The sequence below is a fragment of the Castor canadensis genome, chromosome 4, assembly GCF_047511655.1.
Source record: "Castor canadensis chromosome 4, mCasCan1.hap1v2, whole genome shotgun sequence".
Taxonomy (NCBI): domain Eukaryota; kingdom Metazoa; phylum Chordata; class Mammalia; order Rodentia; family Castoridae; genus Castor; species Castor canadensis.
In genome coordinates this window covers 138,252,910-138,267,054 of record NC_133389.1, presented here as the reverse complement: position 1 = coordinate 138,267,054, position 14,145 = coordinate 138,252,910, and the positions used below count along the sequence as shown (strand labels likewise).

At 39.5% G+C, this 14,145-nt stretch overlaps 1 protein-coding gene across 2 annotated transcripts in view; it reads right to left on the bottom strand.

Moving 5' to 3' along the window:
* The window catches only part of Itgav (integrin subunit alpha V), an 86,512-nt gene extending 80,407 nt beyond the window's left edge, over positions 1-6,105 (bottom strand). Inside the window, exon 1 of one of the 2 annotated variants that reach the window (XM_020164071.2) lies at positions 5,358-6,105. In XM_020164071.2, coding sequence (XP_020019660.2) covers positions 5,358-5,524 — 167 coding nt within the window. In that variant the 5' untranslated portion in view covers positions 5,525-6,105. The remainder of the gene's footprint in view (positions 1-5,357) is intronic. The other variant, XM_074071239.1, reaches the window with a different exon arrangement.
* Between the last annotated feature and the right edge of the window lie 8,040 nt (positions 6,106-14,145).

Here is a 14,145-nt window from a genome sequence, read left to right as displayed (position 1 = left end):
ACATCAGAAAAATACAAGATGAAGGTAGTAGAACGAAAAGCAACAATTAATACAACCAATAAACTATTTCCTAACAAAGTAGGAAATATAAAACTTAAAAATCTGTTTTTGAAAGAGCTTTCGTTTCTTCAGTTTTTCTCAAATGATCATTAGTGGTCAAGTAATTAATTCCAATGAAGGAGGAAAAGACAAAACATAGGAAAGCTGGCTCACAGCATTTCCTGACAAGATGGACAAGTGGGAAGTGCCACCTGGTTCCATGAGGCTAACTGGTGAGCAGTGAAAATTTGAAGCGAAGCAACTTAGCTTCACACATTGTAACTTTTTCCTGATAGACTCCATTTCCTTCCAAAAAGTTTGCCTAAGAATATTATCAAGATCCCCAACCTCACCATTCTTTTTAGATGACTACATTCATTTCCACTGTACAACTCCTTAGGACTCCAGAATTAAAGTTACAATCATGAGTATGCTATTACTATGATGCCAAGAAGTGCTTAATAGGTAAGGAAGGGTGGGCAGAATAGAGAGGGGGAGAGAGGATGTATCAGGAAGAGTTAGGGAGAAGAGGGACGGAAGGCAGAACACAGAGGAGGAAAAGAAAGAGTGGGAAGACAAGAGATGGGAAAGAGGAAAAGGGGAGGTGGGGAGGGAGAGGTATGGGAAGGGAAGAAGTGAGAGAGACAGACAAGAGGATCTGAGAAACCAACCAGGAAGATGTCCTTTGGATGCACTTCCTATCCAAAGTGTACTTGAAGGGCAGTGCTTCAGGGAATGTGACCCTGACTACCAAGGAAGGGCAACCTGCCAAACAATGACAAGTACATTTTTCAAACCCTCCAAATGAACTAAGTTATTTGGCTGCTTTCAGCACTGACCTTTCCAAGATAAAGCATGTTTAATATATTTAGCTGACTCTGGGGTGACCAATGAGCCTTCACCAAAAGGAACTTCTGAAAAAGTACCATATATATATATATATATATATATATATATATATATATATAGGAAGAAATGTGTATAAAACAATGCTGAATGTTCTTTCAGAGCTATAATTCCAGTTTCAGATTTATTTTCATTTTTAAAAAGTGCTATGGAGTCAACAATTATATGATATAAAACTAAAGCACAAATTCCCTACACCTTCCCTTCTATGGTGCTCTATGAACCTCTGGACTTAATCAGAAGTAATCTACAAAGGATATGCTTTCTAAGTAATAAAGACCAGAGTCTATGCATGTTATTATTTATGAAGAGAAAAATTAACCAACATAACCACTGAAATTTCTGAGCATGCACTGGAATAATTTTGTAGACTGTTGTGAGAATGGTTACAAAAGTGAAGGGAGAAATGGGACATGAAGTTTAAAAAAAGACATATAGCTACTGAGACAGACTCAATGGCCTTAATCTAGGTTAAGCAGTTTGGACTTTGTCTCTGCCAATGGAAGCATTGTTGAGGGAATTTAAGCAGCAGAATATCAGCATCAAAAAGGATATTTCTGACACATAAAACAAGTGGGAACATAAAAGATGTTCTGCAGGTCTCGGAGGAGCAGAGGAATGAGGGAGGACCTGCATGCTGCAGACCATACCTGCTATTACTGAGGCTGAGATACAGAAGGAGCAGGAAGGAAAAAACAGGGGGATACAAGAAAACCTTAACAAGGAAGAAGTTCGAAGACCTTTTGCCTGGTGACTAAGCATTGACTAATATTGGAGGAGTTCAGTAGGAGAGACAAAGAAAAACAGAAAATGAGAAGGAGGAATATGAAATTATTTCCAGGGCAACAGAGAAAATGATGGTACCATTAATAGAAACGGAGGTGCAAATGACATCTCTTGGTGTAAATGATTCATTTTTAGTCAAAATGAGCTAAAATGGGCAAGGCAAAATGATCCAGGAGCTATTGGAATATCAAGTTAGAGCTCCACTTTTAGAACTGAGATACAGCCAGAGCAGCACTTTTATTCAAAAAGCTTTGAGTATTGTCATGCTACGAGTGAAAACCACTGGATATTTGGAAACCTTCTGTTTCCAGGCACACTAGCCCACTCCTATCTTTAAAAAGGCTCCATTTATTTCTTATGGGGGAAAAGAATTTGAATCCAGTGTTATGGACTATAACAATATATATACATATATATAATGAGAACCTTATATTATTTAGAGATTGTATAAGAAAATTGCTTAATTATTTTCTTCTTAAAAAATTAAGTATTTGAAAATAAATGGAGGGGGCCTTGGGGTCAAGCATTTGCCTAACATGCGGGGAGCCCTGGGTTCTACTCAAGGCATCACAACAGAAATTTATATTCAATTCTTTTAATCTCTAATTATTCCCCACAAAAAAATGGGACTAGAGTTTTTGGCCTTCATATGATACTTAAATTTTAATTTTTATGTAAGTTTAACAATATAGTCATCATAAATTAATGCTCATAGGATGAAAGATATGGAATGCTAATTTTTTATTTTTCATAATTCTTAATCATTATTTTTGTGAATTTTCCCTTCAAACCTAAGACTTTCTGGATCAATGTTTGAAGGGTCACTTTTACATGTTTTGCTTAGTGTTTCACTTTTGTAAGTATTAATCCATTAATTTTCAAAACAATATGAACATAATTCAATAATTTTCTAAAACGAGAAAAAGGAGGCATAAAGCAATGCTACAGTTTGCCCCAGGATTTAAACACTTTAAACTGGAGTAGACTTCCCTAATCCTTCCTCCCAAAGCACCGGAACTTTTTAATTAGCAAACTTTTTATTATGTAGATTTTTTTCCCTGTAGAAGTTTATGATAATGCCGGGAGTAGGTGGCTCACAACTGTAATCTTAGCTACTCAGAAGGTGAGATCAAGATGGTGATTCCAGGCCAGCCTGGGCAAAAAGGTCAAGAGACCCCATCTCAACCAATGGCTAGGAGCAGTGGAGCATGCCTGTCATCCCAAGTACACCTCTTGGGGCAACATAAACAGCAGGATCACAATCCAGGCTGGTCCAGGCATAAAGGAAGACCCTATGTCAAAAATAACCAAAGCAAACAAAAGTAGGACCGTGTATGTGACTCAAGTGGTATAGCACCTGACTAGGTGCTCCAGGTCCTGAGTTCAAACGTTAGTACCCCCAAAAAAGTTTATACTAACAGTAAATAACAATAAATCCAACTGACAATATTATAAGTGACATTCCATGTACTTTGAATTCCAATGCTTATTAAATTTACAAGTGCAGAACAATGGCTCAAGTGGCAGAGTGCCTGCCTAGCAAGCTCTAGGCCCTGAGTTCAAAACCCAGTCCCACCAAAAAAAAAAAATCAAGTGCCTTTTTACAGAATTAAGCATAATTTTATGCTAAGATTTGTTTAATATGAGGAGGTCAATAAGTAGAAACTTAATTTATATATATCTCATTTTTTAATCTCAAATTTGGCTTAAACTTTAGCTTAGGCTGTATCTAGAGCTCCCTAGTCTAGCAGTAACAAGGCTGCTGGTGAGTATTTCAAAATATTATATGAAACTGAACCCTAGTTCAATTGTCTTACCATTAAATTCTCATGGTGAGGACATACAAAAATATGAGGTCATGTAATATGTGAGTTTGTAGTATATTCAATGATTATAATGGATATGATCAATAGTTCAATATTACCGCATTTTTCATGGTAAAAATGATTAGAAGTTTGTCAAGTTGCCATGTATCTTTACACTAAACTCAAAGGGTTGCCACAGAATTAACAGAAACATTTGCAAAATACCCCATCAACTCTGAAGTATTTAAATGCTAACTCTTCACAAGACAGATAAAAATATTTTCACAACTATCAGATTTTCTGTACAAATTAAATCTAAAAGTGCACCTTTAGAAGTGACTAAAATGCTCTAAAGACATATACTTAAAAATATCCAAAGCCTAAAAACTTCTAAAAGGTAAGGCTAACTATTATGATTACATGGAGGGTCTGGAGGTTAGAGTGCAAGGTTGGCATAAAAGAGACCCCTGGGTCCAATCTCAAAAACCACCCCCACCCCCAAAATTACATCAAATGTGAAGATGGCAAATGTCACAGTTAATGATGTTCAAATTATTTTGGAAAATATGTGCTCAGGCCTCACAGGAAGCACTATAACTGGAAAGAACAAACAAAACTGTTTGCTACATACAGCAATGGCTAATTTCCACTGACTACATCCAATCTGTGTATTGCTGCAGAGGTTGTTACTAAAATGAATGAATCAGCCACATTCAGAAAAATCCTGAAAATAAATTTAGACCACCCTGGAATTAGGTAGTATGGACTGGAAAAACGATCCAAAGAAGTTACTGACCACCAAAATTATCCAGTACCCCTCTTCCAAAAAACATACCTTAGAGAGAAAATTATAGAAACAAAAATATGTTGTTTCAACTTCTAAGAGCTTAGAAAGGACTGAAGGAACAGGTTGCCTCTTGAAATCAAGAATTAAACATCATAAAACTTCCACTGAACACTCACCAAATCAGTATTTCTAATGCCAGTATGGGGGTGGTGGTGAGAATGATGTCAGCGACAACTTTTAATCCAATAATGACAGTAACTGTTACAAATCCTGATGATCTCTGCAACGCGATACGACGACAATTTGAAAACATAACTGTTATATACTGCAGGACTCAAGTGACTTGCAAAGTGAAAACTCAGCAAACACCCTTGTTCCTTGTGAACAACGAACTAAATAGCTAATCACTATTTTAAAAAGCAGATGACACATTCAATTCATCTGTTCGGCCTCAAATGCGCAAAGATCTCAACTCACAGTCCCAAGAATAGCATACAGTGAGTTTAATGTAAAAATATGGTCACTTTAGTCATCTGAGTGTCTGGAAAAAAGGAGTGAGAAGGAACAAAATCAAACTGGCAGGCGAAAGACTGGGGAAGGACTTTAGGGAGGGAGAAAAGATGGGCGTTCAGTCTGTGAAGCAGAAAAGGACGGCTAACTGGTACAGGAGAAAAAGAAGTTCAGAGATGAAATTAACCAAGTCCCTACAGTGACAGAGATAGAGATCGGTTGATTTCCCACTTTCCCCCAATTGTAAGCACAGGTCTGATTGAAAGCTCTGCCTCTCTCTCTGCCTCCAACCAATTATAAGGGGTTAGGAGCAGGGTGGGACCGCGCGGTGAGCGCCTAGGCTGAGAGTTCATCCTCCCCCTTCCCAAGTATTTCATCCATCCAGGACACAAACCACCCGGGGGTGGAGTGGGTGGGACACGCCGACTGCGAGCTCTCCGAGTCTAAGGACCCGGTGGGGAGACGCAGGGTGAGTGCGTGCGGTGGGGGAGGGGTCGACTGGCGTCCCTAGAGTGGCCACTTACGAAGACGCGCTGGGCACGAAGAAATCCACCGCGAAGCCGAAGTAGCTTCCCTCAGGGCCGGAGTATTCGGCAGGACTGTTCACGTCTAGGTTGAAGGCGCCGCAGATAGGGAGCAGGAGGCCGGGGAGAAGGAGCAGGAGGCTGCGGGGGCGAACGCGAGAAGCCATCGCCGAAGTGCGCGCGGGGCGCCGAGCCCGAAGGCGGCCGCTCCTCCCGGGGCGCACGGTGCCCGCGGCCCGCCGCCCGCCGCCTGCGCGCGTCCAAACTTGCCGCCCGCTTGCCCGCTGCCCAGGGAGGCTGGGACAGCGCGGGGTGGCGCAGGGCTGAGCTTTCCAGCGGCCGCCGGGGACGTGGAGCGCGGGGCGCGCAGGGCGGGGACAGCAACCAGGCAGCCCCTCTCCTCCCTGGGACTCAGCCGCTTGCCGCCGCGTCTGGCGCTGGGGACTGCCGGGGCGAGCGCCGCACCTCGGCCTGAGAGTCGCCGGGGCAGTGGGAGGAGGCGAGGCAGGGGAGGGGCCGAGCGGGGAGGCCGGGCCGCCCCGCAGAAGGAGGAAGTGGAGGGAGAGGAGCTTTCCGACTGGAGAGAGCCGAGCGCACTTCCGTGCGGGCTGTCGCAGCCTGTTCTCGGAGTAGGGCTCGGGTCCCGGGCCGCAGACCTCCAGAGCCGGTTCAGGGGCAGCTGTCCTTGACGAGGGCCTCAGACCGAGCACTGCGAGCTGGAGGGTGGCGATGGCCCAACGTTCCCACCCACCCGTCTTCACCAGAGTGGCAAGAGCACCCTACGCTCCCTCGTCCCTCCGGGAACTTCCAGTCGACTTTTGTTTAAGAATGCGGAAAACTTTATCCGCTTCTGATATTTCTGCTACTTAGCCTGGCAGGAGTTCACTAACGAGACTCTATAATTATTTGTCGTTTGCTTCCCCATCCTATCCCACACACAAACACTGAACTTAATTATAAACTTCCAGAATGCTAGCACAGCCTCTCCTAAAGGAGGTGTGTTAAAGCTGTCAGTCAAAAGGATTGGTGAGGCAATGAATCCCAGTAATCGTTTTAAATCAAGTCTCAAGAATTGAAGTTGTATAATTTCAAAAAATTGATTAGTTGATTTAGAACATTTAGGTAAACATGATTTTAATGCTGGGAGAAGAATATACATCATTGAAATAAGGCCGCTGAAAGCTCATTTGCTGTGAACTTTCACAACACTGGACTGAGAGCAGTCCTTCTAAACAAGAAATCTGGCCAGTTTCTTTGTATTCCCTATTTCCACCACCTCGTCAAGCAAATAATAAGCAATCGATAAAATGTTGCATCAGTGAATGAATGGCAGACAAAATAAAGACTCAAATTTGCTCAGAGAAGTGACTTTCCTGTTTTGTATCACATGCTAAAGAATTTGGTGTGGACCTTAAATACTTAAGTATTAGAACAGAAATTTTCGATTATGTTCCCAAAGTGACTGCTAAAATTCCATCATAGGCCAGGCACAGTGATGTGGTACATGCCAGTAGTCCCAACCCTGGGGAGACTGAGATGGGAGGATCCCTTGGGTCCAGGAGGTCAAGACCAGCCAAAGCAAGACAGGGAAACACCTGTCTTAAAAAAAAAAAAAAAGAAAGAAAGACAAACTCAAATCACAATACACATTAATCTAAATAAATATTAAAGAATAATCCTGTGAAGGGATATTTATATAAATTAAAATTAAATGCCTTATTAGAACTTAGAATATTTGATTGTGTTAAATATTTTGGTTTCACTAAATATACAGCAAATCTTTGGGATGCTTTATAAGCCATGTTTTGTAAGCATCTTTATAAAAGAAATTACCAAGTGAGACAGGAAATTGTATATGAATATTCACAAATAAATGCAAATACATTATTGTCCTCACTGTTTTCTAATTCACCCAGGAGACCATGGATACATATATATAAACCCAAAGAATCCTTTATACCTTAAAAAGCTGAGAACCAATCTGCTCAGGGTCCGTTCAAGTGAGGAAATCAGAAGTATTTGAATTGTGACTAGAGCCAGTAAACCTCTCACCCTCAACTCTTGAAGCCAGGTACAACAAGCCAAGGGAACGAAGGAAGAAATATAAGAGAATGGGGACAGGCAGAAGCCAAAAGAATGGCAACACACGTGTACCTCCAAAACTTGAGTGAACAACACATCCCCAAACAGGCCTGCAAATGGCTATAAAAAATACTTATTCTTCATCCACTTTTTATGACCTTATTTCAAGCGAACAGGAGTCTGTTTCAAAAAACAAACCTACATATGTTTCAATTAAGGAACTCCAGGTTATAAATGCCAGCCCCTTTGTGTGACCATGCTTGAGCGGCCATCCACAGGGTGCCACGCAAATTGTATTACAGAGCATGTCCATTCAGCCAGTGCTGGTTCAGAGTCTACATTATACAGAGTACTTTGTACTTGGGAAAGGGAAAAAGCGAGAAAAGGAAAACCTCACCCCACCCTCAGAGCACTGCTCTTTAAGCTATGGACATTATCACAGTTTTCCAACTTAAAAGGAGAAGTGCCTAAGATATCTATATTAAGTATAATCCTTGTTTTACAGATAAAATACAATTTTAGGTAGTAAAAAACTTTGTTATCTTGTACCCCTCTGTCCTTTACCTAAAATACATCCTTGGTTTCTGCACATTTAAGTGTGTGGGTTCAGTTCCTGGCTTCACCAAGTTCTACTTGTGTAACTGGGAAAATCAGTTCCACCACTTCAAAATAGAAATAGTGGTCCTACCTCATAGAATGGAGCAGAGCTTGCTGCTATTAACTTCTTACTGCTCTTAGTTTAGCATACTAGTAATAGTTAATTTGCATGGTGATCATTGCAATCTCTTCTACTACTTATCCTACATTCCTTTGATAACCATAATCAAACCAGGACTCCATCTGACTGCCAGCAGACAAAGGAGCTCTGTTCAGTTATGCCAAAATAATGTAAGAAACTTCTAATTTTATCTCTTAAAGAACAGCAAGGAAGATTCAGTTCATAGCTCACAGAAACCCCTCAAAAATCCATCTCTACCAATCTTCCTTTTCACCAGAGACTTTAATGCCCTGAACCTAGATTTGGAGTCCAGTCACTGCTGTTGTGGCTTCTCTGACTCTCCTACCTCTCCTCTCCCAGCTGTTTACTAGGGGTAATGTTGGTCTCTTGGGCTTCTTCCCTAGCCACAATGTTACATTTCTCTATCTGATCTGTATCAGAAATGATCCCAGCCATTCCTGAATGAGTGGGAAAGAAAAGAAGGCAGGCAGGAAACTTGTCTCCTTTTTAGGCTCTGTTTCCTAAACTGCTGCATTCAGTGCTAGAGTTCCACCAGTCCTTGTCCTTAATTCACTGCATTTCTCATTCTACACTCCCCCAGGGTGGGCTGATTCACTGTCAGGCTTTCAACTCTCACCTCCTACCACTCCAACTCACAAAAGAGCTTTAGCAATATTAAACTACATACTGTTTCCTCAGAATACCATCTTTGTTCACTGAGCTCCATCTTCCTCCTTAAACACTTCCCTCAGGCCCCATCCTCTTGTCACAGATAGACCTGCACAATCCTCTATCTGGCTAGTTCCCACTCTTCTTTCAAGACTTACATCAGACTTACATTCTTTCTGGTACATCCTTAGGAGTGGCAGTTCTAGTTTTAATTTTTGAGGCACCTCCACACTGTTTTCCATAGTGGTTGTACTAATTTACATTCTCACCATTAGTATATGAGAGTTCCTTTTTCCCCACATCCTGGCTAATACTGGTTGTTGTTTGTGTTCTTGATGATTGCCATTCTAACAGGAGTGAGGTAGAATCTTAACGTGGTTTTGCATTGCATTTCTTTTATGGCCAGGAATGTTGAGCATTTCTTCATGTGTTTTTTAGCCATTTGAACCCCTTTCTTTGAAAAAGCAGTGTTCAGTTCATTTGCTCATTTCTTCATTGGATCATTGATTTTTTTCAGGAGTTTAGTTTTTTGAGTTCCCTGTATATTCTGGTTATTCATCCCTTGTCAGAAGTATAGCTGGCAAACATTTTCTCCCATTCTGTGGGCTGCCTTTTCAATCTGGTGACCATTGCTTTTGTTGTACAGAGCTTTTTAGTTTCATGTGGAAGATGAATATGGTTGATATGCTTTGTATATAAGAAGGAATACAGAATTTTTAAACCTGTTGAAATCACTACAAGATGGGAGTAAGGCAGAAAGAAAAAAAAAGGGGGGGATGAAGCAGTTTGGGTTATAATACATACATAGGTGGAAATGTCAAAATGAAACTCTCTGTATATTATCTTATACAAACAAAAATGTCTTTTCTCAAAAACAGATAATAAGAAGGTAAAACAGGTCTTGTCTGGGGGTTGGCACCAGTAGGAGGGGGACGGTGTAGGGAAAGGGTGTAGGAAGGTGAATGTGGTAGAAATATTATATACTCATATATGAAGGTGGAAAAAGAAGACATGTTGAAACTGTTCCAGGAGTGGGTATAAAGGAGAATGACAGAGAGGATGAATTCAATTTTATATTGCAAGAACTTTGTAAATGTCACAACATACTCCCAATACAACAATAATAAAAATAAATTTTTCAGAAAAGAGACAAAATAGGAACTCTGATGAATGCTGATGAGCATAATAAATAGTGAAGATGTATACTCATAAATAAATAATTGTTTTTGAGCTACCAAAGAAAAAAAGAAGAGAAAAAAAAAACAGAGACTTGCATTAGGCTTTATGTCTGCCATGAAGCCTTCTCTCAGGAATTATCACCTTTTGTCTTTGTATCCTCTGAATTCAACACAGGGCCATAAGAATTGATTCTGTCGTCCAAAGACTAACTAACATCTCTATTGAGCTCACTCACCATATGCTGTGTGTTGTCCTAAGCATTTCTTGTATATACTAAGTTATTTATCAGTCACAAATCTCTATCGGGTAGATTTGGTTAGTATTCCTGATTTAAATATGAAGAAACAGATTCTCTATAACATTGAACAGTTTTCAAGGTCACAAAGCTAGCACAGAAGATGCAGATTTTCACAGTATGGAAATATATAACAATACAAGAATAAAAAAAGATGAACAGATGCAACATAATCTGAAATTTTACTTAACAAATTACCTTTTCCCTAAATCTATCTGAATTTTTTACAGCATAATGTTTGTCTATAAGAGATTTTAATCACATTTTATCATTGGTTGTAGTCATCAAATATGTTCTATTTTGGCAAGTTTACTTTGGAAGAAATTATGAAAGATCTAGAGCAATGATTTTATTAATGACCCAAAATGGCCCTAATTTACTCAAGTGTTACTACCAAGAATTAGGACTGATTGAGTATTTTGTGGGCTAATATGAAAGAGAAGAGAAAATTTGATATGTATATTACCTCTGCTAATACCTTCACATCTCCTAACCTTCATATGGTGACAAGGAAATGAACTGGGCGCTTCATCCCCTGAGCACCTGGGATCCAGAGACCTCCCCAGAGTAACTAGAGAGATTGGTGATGAGCCTGGCTTACTTTATGTAACATGATGTTCTCCAGTTCCATTCATTTATCTACCAACAATAAAATTTCATTCTTCTTTATAGCTGAATAATATTTCATTGTATGTGTATATATACATATATACATATACATACATATATATGTATATGTATATATGTCACATTTTCTTTATCTATTCATTAGTTGTAAGGCATCTGGGCTGTTTTCCATAGCTTGGCTATTGTAAATAATGCTGGAATAAACACGGGTGTGCAAGTGTCTCTACATTCCTTCAGACATATGTCTGGCAGTGCTATTGTTGAATCATATGGTAGTTATGGTTTTTGTTTTTTAAAGAACCTCCATACTGCTTTCCATAGTGATTGTGCTAATTTACATTCTCACCAACAGTGTCAGCACAATAAGCATGGAACTTTTTCCAAAGTAATCATATTTTAGGACACAAATTAAGTCTTAGCAAATATAGTAAAATTTAAATAACTCCATGAATCCCATCTGACCACTGTGGAATAAAACTAAAACTCAACAACAAAAGGAACAGCAGAAAATGTTTAAACACCTAGAGATTGAAAAACACATTGCACATGACTGGTGGACATTGAAGAAATAAGGGAGGAACTAAAAGAATTCCTGGAATCTAATGGAAATGAAAATACAACCTACCAGAATCCATGGGATACAGCAAAGGCAGTGCTAAGGGGAGAGTTTCTATGAATGCCTACATTAAAAATACAGAGAGAGCTCAAATAAATGATTTATTGCTGCATCTCAAACTCTTAAAAAAACAAGAACAAGCTAAACTAAAACCAGGAGAAGGAGAGAGATAGTAAAAATAAGGGCCAAAATCAACAAAATAGAGACCATACAAATCATACAAAGAATCAACAAACAAAAAGTTGGTTTTTCAGAAAGGTAATTTAGGGCTGAGCACTGGTGGCTCATGCCTGTAATTCTAGCTACTCAGGAAGTGGAGATCAGGAAGATTGGTGTTCAAAGCCAGCCCAGGCAAATAGGCAAATTGGGAGACCCTATCTCAAAAACACCCATCACAAAAAAGGGCTGGTGGAGGGCTCAAGGTATAGGCCCTGAGTTCAGGTCCCAGTATTGCCCAAAAATAAATAAATAAATAAGTTTGATAAACACCTAGTGACTCTGACTAAAAGGAGGAGAGAAAAGACCCAAATTAATAAAATTAGAGGTAAGAAAGGGGATATCAAAACAAATACCAATGAAATTCAGAGGATCATTAAAGAATACTTTGAAAACCTCAAATAAATTGGAGAACCTAGAAGAAAACCTAGAAGAAAAGGATAAATTAATATATGCATATGACCAACCAAAATTGAACCAAGAGGTTTTTTTTTTTTTTTGAATGGATCTGGGGTTTGAATTTGGGTTTCACACTTGCAAAGCAGGTGCTGTACTACTTGAGTTGCCAAGAGGTTATTTTTAAGGATGAAATGTTTGTTTTAGCTCATGGTTTCAGAGGTTTCAGTCCATAGCCTCATTATACTGGCCTAAGAACAGACCAAACATCATTATGGCCTGGTACCAGTGGCTCACACCTATAATCCTAGCTGCTTGGGAGGCTGAGATTGGGAGTATCTAGTTTGAGGTCAGCCAGAACAGAGTTCACGAGACTCCATCTTAATCAATAGCTGGGCACAGTGGTGCACACCTGTCACCCCAAGCTATGCGAGAGGCTAAGATTGGGAGGATTTCAGTTCCAGGCCACCAGAGCAAAAAAGTTTGTGAGCCCCCATCTCAATGGGAAAAAGTTGGGAAAGGTGGTCATAGCTGTCATCCTAGCAATGGTGGAAGCATTTAATAGGAGGATTGCTGTTCAAGCTGGCCTGGGCAAAAAAGCAAGATCCTATCTCCAAAATAACTAGAGCAAGAAGGGCTGGAAGCATAGCTCAACTTGAAGAGTGCCTTCCTAGGAAGCACAAAACCCTGAGTTCAAACCCAGGTACTTCCAAACTTAAAAAAACAAAAAAAAAAAAGAGGAAGTGATGGTGGGAGTTTGTTGACTAGGTCATAAAATGTTTTGAGGCTTCTTTTTGTTCTTTCTTGTACAGGAATTTGTCATGCTGTGAAAGCATACAGACCACCTTATGGAGAGGTCCACATTGTGAATAAATGAGGCCTCCTCTCAAAAACATGAGTGACTCATTTTTTGCAGTGGATTCTCCTTACCAGTCAGGACCTCTGATGGAAGCTCCTGCCAATATCCACCTCAAGCAAGGTCTATGCATATAAGCAGCTCTTTACTGAATGAGCTACAGAAAACTAAAATAAAGTTTTCTGTTTTAAGTCAATATATTTGGGGAGTAATTAGTTATTCAGCAGCCGATAACTAACACAATGAGTTTGGAGAAGTTAGTAATTAGCTAAGGAAACAGACTTAGGCTATGTTAAAATTGGTCCACACAGTTTATTATAGCTAAGGCGACAAGCAATTTATTGTCTAACTCAGACACTTTAGAGAATAACAAAGGGAGTAGTAATAAGTATTAGTCAACAACAGTATGGTTATTAGTGTAGAGCAGTTACAATCTGCAACTGGCCAGAGAAAACTGAAACATGGGATTGTTCTACTTACAGCCTGTCCTCTACTCTACATAATTGTACTTCCAATATAAGTAAGTACATAAAATGTGACCATTCCAACAATGGATGGTTAGCACAAAGAAAGAATAATATCCACCTGTTCTGAGAGGCTTGCTACCTATTCATTTATTATTCATTGACCTGTCTTGTTTGGTAAGCAAAACCTACTATGGGTACCAGTAATTTCTAGCTAGAAACAAGAAATTGCACTTTCCAGCTCCTTTATAGATGGACAAAGACATTAAACCTACTTTTTTCTTCTGCAATTTTCTTACAGTGGCTACTTGGAACATAGGATGCAGGTGACACGCTGGCAACGACGTTGAAGAATACTTGGTAATTGAGGTCATGATCTGAGAGTTACAAAGCAGAAAGTTTGGGTTTCTGATAATTACAGAACATCATTCTAGTGTGGAACTATAAACCTCAGCATCGCATTATATAAGAGAAAAATATACCTCTCTTTGTTTCAGCTTCTATTATTTGGGTTTTCAGTTATACTTTCACAAACCTAATCCTAACTGATATGGCCACCTTAATTCCTTAATTAAAATTGAGTACTAAACACTTTTATTCTTATTTTAATAGACAGTATTCTAGACACATTGCCCATTCTTCCTATTTTTATTTTTTAAGTAACTAAAAC